The sequence below is a fragment of the Podarcis melisellensis genome (genome assembly GCF_964234715.1).
Source record: "Podarcis melisellensis genome assembly, chromosome: 2".
NCBI lineage: Eukaryota > Metazoa > Chordata > Lepidosauria > Squamata > Lacertidae > Podarcis > Podarcis melisellensis.
In genome coordinates this window covers 105,610,510-105,620,995 of record NC_138529.1, presented here as the reverse complement: position 1 = coordinate 105,620,995, position 10,486 = coordinate 105,610,510, and the positions used below count along the sequence as shown (strand labels likewise).

Here is a 10,486-nt window from a genome sequence, read left to right as displayed (position 1 = left end):
CCACCTGGCTAGCTAGGGAGCTGGGCTGTGGGTTCTTGCCTGCCTCAGCCTCCTAGAGCACCCACCCACCGCTCCCCATGCCTTGGAGCTGGCCGAGTGCATGGAGACAGGGGCCCCGTTGTCTCTGGTTACAGGTCCTGCTTCTCTGGTTCCTGGGAACTGACTCTCAGCCCTCCGCCATCCTCTGCCGCCCTGTGAGTACATTCCACCCACCCCACCCACCTCTCCTCCACCTTGCCCTGGTGTTTGCCAGTTGTGTCTACACCCCTCCCTCCTCTCTGTTGTCCTGCCAATTCATGAACACTCGTCCACTGTGAAGCTCGCTTTGGGTGGCTTGGGGCAACGCCCCCCCCCCTTCTCAACCTAACCAACCTCACAGGGTTGTTGCGGGGATAAAATAGAGGAAGGGAAAGCAGGTGTGCAGCCTCGAACTCCTTGGAGGGAAAGTGGGATAGAAATGCGGCAGCTAGACTGGTGACTGGGAGCGGCCGCTGAGACCACATAACACCGGTCTTGAAAGAGCTACATTGGCTCCCAGTACATTTCCGAGCACAATTCAAAGTGTTGGTGCTGACCTTTAAAGCCCTAAACAGCCTCAGTCCAGTATATCTGAAGGAGCGTCTCCTCCCCCATCGTTCTGCCCGGACACTGAGGTCCAGCGCCGAGGGCCTTCTGGCAGTTCCCTCGCTGCAAGAAGCCAAGTTACAGGGAACCAGGCAGAGGGCCTTCTCGGTAGTGGCACCTGCCCTGTGGAACGCTCTCCCACCAGATGTCAAAGAGAACAACTACCACTAGACTTTTAGACTAGACATCTGAAGGCAGCCCTGTTTTAGGGAAGCTTTTAATGTTTGATGGATTACTGTATTTTAATATTTTGTTGGAAGCTGCCCAGAGTGGCTGGGGAAACCCAGCCAGATGGGTGGGGTATTTACTACTACTACTACTACTACTACTATTATTATTATTAGAAACTGGCATGATGCAAATTGAATAAAGGGGATGGGGAGGGAAGAGGCCCTCCAGTCCTCAGTGTCACCATGAAGCCTTCCCCAACCTGGGCCATCCAGATGTTTTGGACTACAACTCCCATCAGGGGCACTGGGAGTTGAAGTTCAAAACATCTGGCTGGCTCCAGGTTGGGGAAAGATTGTCATAGTTAATGTTCCAGCTTCTTTCCTCCAATCAGGAGGAGCTGCAGATTGATTCAGGGGCTGGGTTTGACTCTGCTATGGAAAGCTTCCCTGCTGATTTTTCTTTCTCAGCTCAAGCTACTGTTAAAGGCACAAAAGGAGGCCAGGCTCCCACCATCTCCACAGTCAGATGACTAACCTACTTCCTTAACCGAAGAGGTGATCCTAGTCAGGTAGGGGGTCATTTAAGTTTCTCCCCACCAGAGGGCAGTGCATGGGGGTTGTGTTACCAGGCTAGAATGAAAGGAGTTTTATTTAAGAAGCTGAACCTCTAGTTGATTATTACTTCCTTACACCTGGATGTTTCATGAAATTGTGTGAGAAGGTGGAAGACTTTCCCAGAGCCTCCTGCAGTAGATAGATCAGCAGGTGAACACCCTGCTCAGGATTCCTCTGAACTTCTTGCTCCAGGTAAGACTCAATAGAACAAATCTAGATAAAATATTTTGTACCGTGGGGCGGGACAGCAACGACAAACACCTGCCGTTTCTCTCTTTCCGTTTGCTCCAGATCCTTGATATGATGAGAAATTAATTTGCTCGCCCTGTTTCCAAAGCTTATGCTTGTTTATGCAGGTCAGAAATAATGCCCTCAGGGCTAGAGGAAAGCTGTAAATCTGTGCCCCTCTATTTAGGAGATTTATAAACCACTTGATCAAAGAGCTCCCCGGGCACTATACAAATCAAATGGTTGGGAGCCAGCACTGCTAAAATCCATAGACTAATTTAAAACCAAGTGGGCATAATAAAGCCATTGTCATTTAAAGCAAAAAATCAAATCAAATAAACTTTAGAAATTTTTGAAAATGCAGAATCCATAGCATCGTTACCCGCCAACTTTTTCCCTCCCCTCTCCTTGCTAATCGTAAACTGTTAGGCTGAAGCAGAGTTCTGGAGAACCTGAAAACTTGACCATTATTTTGTGACATTTTGGCTGGCCTAAATACTGATTTTGAAGTAGGTGCTGCAAGATTCTTTGTCTCTCTTAATGCAAAGTAAAACGCTGTGATCCTTTACATCTCCTGGCACAACAGGGTAGTCATGGCAGTTATCTGCCTCCCAGATTTTGCCTCCCCTCCTTAGAGGCAATCTCCTTAAGGCAATAAGAAGCAAAGAGAAGTAAATGGCCTTTCATACAATGCATTATAAAGTGAGTATCTTTGATTGTCATGCAAATTGTGCAGCACAGGAGTTCAGCCATTTGCCTTTGGAAAACTATGTATCTGTTGACATCTCCTTTTCTTAAGAGAGCAATGTCCTTCAGGTGAAGGGCTGAGGTCAAGACAGGAATAAAAAACAGACTTTTACACACACTCGTTTTTTAAAAAATGTATTTATTAAGGTCATTTATATACCACTTCATCCTTCAAAGAATGGAAGATGGAAATATGTGTAGCAGTTAGCGTTTCTGGGGAACTGAGGTAAATTTAGGATTGTGTCACACACTGGGATTTCAGGAGGACTTCAAGACTCTCTGTAATTTCTATTTCACAGGCTAGGACTTTCCTTGGGACAACGATGGCTCTAGCTGGGCCTCTGAGCAGCCAGATTTTCCTTCCAGCCTCTCTATTCCCTGGAAAGTTTCCTCGGTCACGTCCCCCATCCAAGATGGCGGACCAAGTTGGCACTCCTGCGGAGACCAAGGCGTTGTGTCTGGCCAGCCAGGAATCTCATCGGCAGATGTTCCGCCAGAGCATTGTCCCGCATGGAGAAACTCCTCTGGGGACGCTGTCCCGCTTGAGCGATGCTGCTCATCGATGGCTGCGCCCTCAAGAACGCACCAAGGAACAGATTGTGGATATGATCGTCCTGGAACAATTCTTGTCTCTACTTCCAGAGGAGATGCAACTTTGCCTGAGAGCTAGAGGGCCGGGGAGCAGCAGTAGCAGCAAAGAGATTGCTCACATGGTGGAGGCTGCCCTGCAACAGCGAGAACCAGCTGAAGTTGTCGTCGAGGTGAGGAATGCTGAAGGATTTGTGCAATGACTAATTCTGGTTATTCAAAATCTATAATACTGTCTACCTGTATTGGGCTAAGCCAGATGCCCCACGGAGAGCCTCAAGGTCCATAAATAACAACACCCTAGTGGTCCCAGGCCCTAAGGAAGTTAGATTGGCTTCAACCAGAGCCAGGGCCTTTTCAACTCTGGCACCGGCCTGGTGGAACGCTCTGCCTCATGAGACCAGGGCCCTGCAGGATCTGATATCTTTCCGCAGGGCCTGTAAGACACAGTTGTTCCGCCTGGCCTTTGGATTGGAGCCAATTTGATTCCCTCCCTCTCTTTCTTTTTTCTTTTCCTTCTCCTCCTGCAATGAGGCTACATTTTAATATTTTAATGTTCCATTATTTTAATGTTGTTTTTTATTTTTGTTTTTAAGTTGTAATCATTCATCTTGTTTTTATTATTGCTTGTAAGCCGCTCTGAGCCTGGCCTTGGCTGGGGAGGGCGGGGTATAAATAAAAATATATTATTATATTATTATTATGTGACGAACCTTGGATCCTCCAGATGTTGATGAACTACAACTCCCATCAGCCCCAACAACCATGACCAATAGCCAAGGATGATGGAGGTTGTAGTTCTGGAGCGTGGATTTTTCGTTGGGGGGGGGCAGAACCATTGTGATTGGTCAGTTATTTCTATTGTTTTACTTGATCTAGGGTGGGCAGTCCCCCCCCCCCCCCGGCTACACCCATAATCTGGAGCAGCATTTCCCAAACTTGGGTCTCCGGCTGTTTTTGGACTGCAACTCCCATCATCCCTAGCTAGCAAGACCAGTGGTCAGGGAAGATGGGAACTGTAGTCCAAAAAAACAGCCGGACACCCAAGTTTGGGAAACACTGTTATGGAGGGTCAAAGATTGTCCACACCTGGGCTAGACAATGTGGGTCAGAAATTTTGCTCTGGTTAAAGCTGGTGGAAAATGAAAATATGTTTTCCTTCTGGCCGCTATAAGCCTCACATAAACTCTCTGCGTAAGCTCCAGAAATGTGTTCCAATTACAACGACAAAAACCAACCTCTGGTTTTCAGGAATCTGAACTTTTATTCTTTATGGCACTACTGTGACTGTACAGCAAACAAATCTTTAGGTGTGAACATTTTTCAGCTGCCAGGGAACCTTGAGGAGCCATCGGAGTCCCTTTCTGAAAGTGAGGAGACTTCAGTGAACCCCAGGCAAAAGACCCTTTACTGGAAAGTCATGGAGGAGAGTGATGAGAGTGGGTCATCATCAATGGGTAAGAACTCTTGCCTTCCCTTTGTGGCTGGATGCAAACAACTGAGCCACTGGAGGACTTGTTGATGCATGCTTTTTAGCAAAGCTGAGATGTGGATTACATATCATGCATGAAACAATTACTCTTTCTCTCTTATACACATACTCATCAGCTGAGTAACGGCTCGCTTTGTCATGTCCCTTAATTGCTAACCGCTATGCAACCTGGATTAGGGATGTGGGTGGCGCTGTGGGTTAAACCACAGAGCCTAGGACTTGCCAATCAGAAGGTCGGCGGTTCGAATCCCTGCGACGGGGTGAAATCCTGTTGCTCGGTCCCTGCTCCTGCCAACCTAGCAGTTCAAAAGCACATCAAAGTGCAAGTAGATAAATAGGTACCTCTCCGGTGGGAAGGTAAATGGCGTTTCCATGCGCTGCTCTGGTTCGCCAGAAGCGGCTTAGTCATGCTGGCCACACGACCCGGAAGCTGTACAGCGGCTCCCTTGGCCAATAAAGTGAGATGAGCGCTGCAACCCCAGAGTCGGCCACGAATGGACCTAATGGTCAGGGGTCCCTTTACCTTTACCTTTATGCAACCTGGATTGGGGTCTCCTGAGCCAAAAGGTAGAATTCAGTTGTCCGTGAAGCATTTCTCTTACAGATCACCATTGCTTTTTCAGTGCTTCAGCTGTCAGACAGCAACACATCACAAACAAAAGCTGCCAGTCTTAAGAAGTCTGAAACAGGGATCCTAGCATCCATACAGGCGAGCAAACCTTGGGGAAAAGAGGGAAGGGATTTGGGAAAGGAGATAAATGAGGAATGCAAGGGGTACTTGTCACTCACTCACTTTCTTTTTGACCTTAGCAGCCTGAATCCACACATCCAGTCTCAACTTGCACTGTTACCAATCCAGGTAAATTATTTTAGTTACTTACCTAGTTATTGAATTTATAATTCTCCCTTCTGCCCCAGAGAGTCCAGGGCAGCAAACAGATCCTCAATTTAAAAACAAAGCAATGACATTTTGCAAACAAAGCGAGAGGTAAACTTTACAGGTTTCTGTTAACGGATTTGAATATTGCATCTTTATATTGTTGGAACCCACCCTGGGAACTTACAGTGAAGGGTCAGGAAAATAATAAAAATAAAAGACGTGGGTGGCGCTGTGGCTTAAACCACAGAGCCTAGGACTTGCTGATCAGAAGGTTGGCGGTTCGAATCCCTGCGACGGGGTGAGCTCCCGTTCCTCGGTCCCTGCTCCTGCCAACCTAGCAGTTTGAAAGCACGTCAGAGTGCAAATAGATAAATAGGTACCGCTCCAGCGGGAAGGTAAATGGTGTTTCCGTGCGCTGCTCTGGTTCGCCAGAAGTGGCTTAGTCATGCTGGCCACATGATCCGGAAGCTGTACGCCGGCTCCCTCGCCAGTAAAGCGAGATGAGCGCCACAACCCCAGAGTCATCTGCGATGGACCTAATGGTCAGGGGTCCCTTTACCTTTACCTTAACTTTATATTGTTGGAACCCACCCTGGGGATCTTACAGTGAAGGGTCAGGAAAATAATAGAAATAAAAGATACCACCTATGGCACTGATGCAGATAAAATATAGGGCTGTCCTGGCTGCTTCACAAAGGGTCAACAGAGGGAACATGGAGGGCTCTGAATCATTGGGGGCTGGTCCATTCGGGTGGAGGAGGCACTGCCCCACCAATTACAGCCTGCCCTCCATCACACACACACACACCGCCATGTGTTTGCCTTCGGACTTACAAGGGCAGCAGTGCTGGCCAGCTTCCCCTGCCTAAGTCTGAGTTGCCCTTGTAGAACTTAGCATGGAGGAGAATGGGGAGACCCCACTGGAATGAGTTGGCTCCGCCTCTCCTTGGCTCCGCCTACTGATCCTCCTCCCTGCCTTCCAACCCACCAGCCACCTCTGGCTCAGCAGTATTTCCCCTGTGTTATGTAGGGCCATCTCTTGGCTTTAGAGACTCAGAGGCATCACATTCTGCTCCTTTGTCGCTGACGCATGTTGTCTTCAATGCACTGCGAGGGGGACAGTGCAGCGGTCGGGCACACACTTGCTGGGCAGGGGGGCTGAGGTTCAGTCCCTGGAATTTGCAGTTTTAAGGGAAGAGGACAGGATTCTGCTGGAGGACTTGGAGAGCCACAATGCTCACAGGGCAAAGTCTTCAATCCTCTTTCTCTGCAGTGACCAAACAGATGCCCATAAGAAAAGAGGCACGCAGGACCTGATTGCAACAGCAATCTCCCCATTTGTTATTCCCGGCAACTGGCCCTCAGAAGGTATATTTCCTCCAACAGTGGAGGCAGAACCTAGCCATTGTTATCATCAATAGAGCTGTCCTCCATGAATTTGGCTAATCCTCTGAAATATACTCGGAGTCAAGAGTGGATTTCTTGCTCTTTATTCAGCTCATAGTGGTGAGGAGGAATGGAAGTCCCCCCAGAATGTCTGCTTTATATACATTATTTACACAATGGGCCCCACATGATTGGCTAATTCCAGGATTCTCCTGTAGGCCAATCAGGTTACAGATTCACTTCCACCTGGAGCTGGATTGGGTGGCTCCTGTGGACCAATCAGACTGCTGCATTCTGGATCCTATTGTTCTAGGACCAATCAGACTGCTGCATTCTGGATTCTATTCAACTCAGTACATAACATCCTCTTTTAAAGCTGTCCAGTTTGGTGGCCTTCACTACCTCTTGGGGAGAGCAGATTCCATAGTCTGAACTGTACGTTGTGTGAATAAGTACTTTTTTTTGGTCTGTCCTGAATCTCCCAACTTTCACCTTTGTTGGGTCATAGAATTATAGAATGGGAAGGGACCCTGATGATCATCTAAGGCAATTGCCTGCGATGCAAGAATCTCCAATGGTAGAATGCTATTTTGTTGTTGTTGTTATTCCAGATATCATTACGGTGGAAATAAATTCAGAAAGCAAGTTTTGGCAGGATGATCCTCAAGACGAAGGGAATGAGATTCCTTCCTGGCATAATAAGGAAGAAGAAGATAATGTGAGCTGGTACTGGCCACAACAAAGCAATCAGCAAGGAAGCCACCCATGGAAGGAAGAGGAAAACACATTTCATTTTGGAAGCAACTTGGAAGAAAACCACGATCCACAGATCCACTTACAAACCGACCAAGAAGTGGCTGACTACACTTCTACTTGGCCTGGGGAAACATCAGGGTATGAGAAAAGGGACCCCAGAGGAAAATCATCCTATATGTGGCCTGAATGTGAAAAATGCCCCCCCTTCAGCTCTGTAGGCCACTCAGAGATCTTCACTGAACTGAATCCCTCTGAAAACACCTTAAGCAATAGTTCAGTCCTCTTTAAACATGTTGCCTCTACCGCAAGAGAAAGATGCTACGCTTGCAAGGACTGTGGGGGAAGTTTCGCTTGCAAATCAACCCTTGATCGGCATCGGATGAGTCACACAGCCAACAGGCCCCACAAATGCCATGAGTGCGGCAAGAGCTTCCAAGTCCGGTCAACTCTTGTGCGTCACCAGAGGATCCACACAGGGGAGAAACCTTACCAGTGCCCCCATTGCGGCAAGAGCTTCAGAGTGAAATCATCCCTGACCCAACACCAGAGACTTCACACTGGAGAGAAGCCATTCCAGTGTCCTGATTGCGGGAAAAGATTTAATCAGCGCATGAAACTCGTCTATCATTATAGAACCCACACAGGCGAGCGACCCTATCAGTGCTTCGACTGTGGCAAAGGCTTCATTAGAAATTCAGGTCTTGTTCAACATAATGAGAGAGTCCACTCTTAGGGCAATGGCTAAAATGTCCTCTGTGTGGAAGAGCTTTCAAGTCTAGGTTCTTTTTGCATTGTATGCCTTTTGGCAGATGTGTCTTTTTGCATTTTGTAAATTACTATGTGGTTTGGAAAAGCTTTGATTTGAATGCATCTGCCCGCTTCTTTTTTATGGATCTTTTGTGTGTGTTACAAACCATGTAGGTATTGCACAATAAAAATAATAACAACAATAATTTTATTATGTGTACCCCGCCCATCTGGCTGAGTTGCCCCAGCCACTCTGGTTAGCTTACAACGCATATGAAAACAGCAAACTTTAAAAACTTCCCTATACAGGGCTGCCTTCAGATGTATTCCAAAAGTTGTGTAGTTCTTTATCTCCTTGACATCAGGTGGGAGGGCGTTCCACAGGGCAGGCGCCACTACCAAGAAGGCCCTCTGCCTGGTTCCCTGTAACCTCACTTCTGGCAGTGAGGGAACTGCCAGAAGACCCTAGCAGGTGGACCTCAATGTCCGAGCTGAACGATGGAGGTGGAGACGCTCCTTCAGGTATAAAGGGCCAAAGCGATTTAGGGCTTTTAAAGTCAGCACAGTATTTGGGAGACCACTTTTAACTCTCTTTTTGGAGGGGAATGATCTGGCTGACGCAAGGAGAGCAGGCGAGGAAGAGGCGTCGCAGGCACGACCACCAGAGGGCTCTGGCTACAGCTGAGGGAGGGGATCTCGCTCCCTGCCTTTCCCAAGCTCTCTATTCTTTCCCACCCAGGATATCAGGGGGCTGAGCTTCCTAGGTCACCCCAGCTGCGGCAGGTTCCCCCGTAGCAACCAGGCAGCCGCGGCTGCTGCTCCCGGCGAAGCGCGGCGTTCGGCCGGGTGGCCGACCGGAGGGAGAACTGCCGCTGGCCGGGCTCAGCCTCGTGGCGCAGCAGCCGCGGGCGCCGCTCGCAGCCCTTAACCCTTCAGCAGCCGGAGACTCCAGGTAACCCAGAAGAGATCGGGAAAACGGAGCAGTTGTGTTCAAGAGAGAGACGGAGAGAGTCTTTTTCTTGTTTTAAAGCCTCCATTTTAAAGCCTCCCTTTCCAACCGAGGCGCGGTGGTGGTGCTGGTTTTTACGCAGCAACACAAAGAAGAGGGGGATTTTCCCTCAAAGATCAATCTATGCACCTGATCAATAGGGAGAGCAGCGAAGGGGGGCACTTGAAAAACAGCAGACATGTTTGTGTTTTCGAGGTTTCACAGCTCCCCCCACCCGACGATGCGTTTGTGGGGGGAAACACCCACTTGCCAGAAGCACCGCTTTCTTCGGATGCTTGCTCCGGCGTGTGCTGCAAAACGACACATCGCGTTTTGTTGGGGTGTGGGATTCAGAAACCAAACCCAGCACCACCAGAAAATGGGTGGGGGGAGCTTAGGGGAAACCCTGCAGTTCAGCGTTTTTAAATCAAAGCACAGCCCAAAACACATCCTTATTTGACAGCAGCATTTCCGCTAGGGATTACATCTGTTTTATTTCAACACAGGGTTTTTTTGACAGCCACGTGAGAAGGTTGCTCCTTCCTCCTCCCGGCCGGAACTTTTAACAACTTCACAGGTGTGTTAGAGGAGGAAGGTTTTATTTTAAAAAAAAAATAGTGTCACAAGAAGGCGAGACAGAGAAGATCCTATTTATATTATATTATGTTTGGCTGCCGGGCAGTTAAACGAATCCCTGAGTCCTGACAGGGGAAGAAAAGTGGAAAGGTAATAAAGGGATGGTGAGAGAAGCAGGTGAGCTTGTACCTGTTTGTGTCATGGAACTGAAGGGGTTCCTTCTCCCCCCCCCCCCATGAGAAAAGTATGAGGATGTTTGAGCATGAAGTACAGTATATCTATTTGTTGCTACTGAGCCCAATTCAAGGTGTTCTAATTGGTGTATAAAGCCCTCAATAGCTTATTAGGAGCAGTTGACTTCTGAGCTCACCCGACCCCAAATATGCCCACTTAGCTGCTTTCTGTGGAACGGGCACTGCCACAGGTGTCACAGAAATATTCACCCTGCATTTATAATAATTAGATATTTTAATGTGGTAGCACCTATACTTTGGAACTCTCTGCTGGTTTGATATCAAGCAAGTACTTCCATTCTGCTCTTTTCCGCGCCTGCTAAGAATTTTTTTTCCTCAGGCAAGGCTACCCAGATTGGTGAGATTTTTATATGTGTTTTTAGCTTACAGGCAGATTTTAATTCTTTAAGAAATGTTTTCAGTAGTTGTTTTTACAAAAAATTGTATTGTTTTATT

The 10,486-nt window shown here is 47.9% G+C and overlaps 1 protein-coding gene across 1 annotated transcript; it reads left to right on the top strand.

Annotated features, from left to right (window-relative positions):
• Positions 1-2,061: 2,061 nt before the first annotated feature.
• Positions 2,062-8,444, top strand: LOC309365257 (uncharacterized protein). The gene is made up of 6 exons (XM_081903491.1): positions 2,062-2,339; positions 2,684-3,145; positions 4,300-4,429; positions 5,088-5,173; positions 5,278-5,323; positions 7,342-8,444. Exons 1-6 carry the CDS (start codon positions 2,313-2,315, stop codon positions 8,217-8,219), a joined length of 1,629 nt encoding a protein of 542 aa, XP_081759617.1. The 5' UTR covers positions 2,062-2,312; the 3' UTR covers positions 8,220-8,444.
• The last annotated feature ends 2,042 nt before the right edge of the window (positions 8,445-10,486 follow it).

Bases quoted from the DNA above. Each gene is read 5' to 3' on its own strand.
- LOC309365257 (XM_081903491.1), top strand. From the start codon at position 2,313: ATGGCCTTTCATACAATGCATTATAAA. The intron at 2,340-2,683 runs GTGAGTATCTTT...TCTATTTCACAG, and splicing joins TTCATACAATGCATTATAAA to GCTAGGACTTTCCTTGGGAC. The intron at 4,430-5,087 runs GTAAGAACTCTT...TTGCTTTTTCAG, and splicing joins GAGTGGGTCATCATCAATGG to TGCTTCAGCTGTCAGACAGC.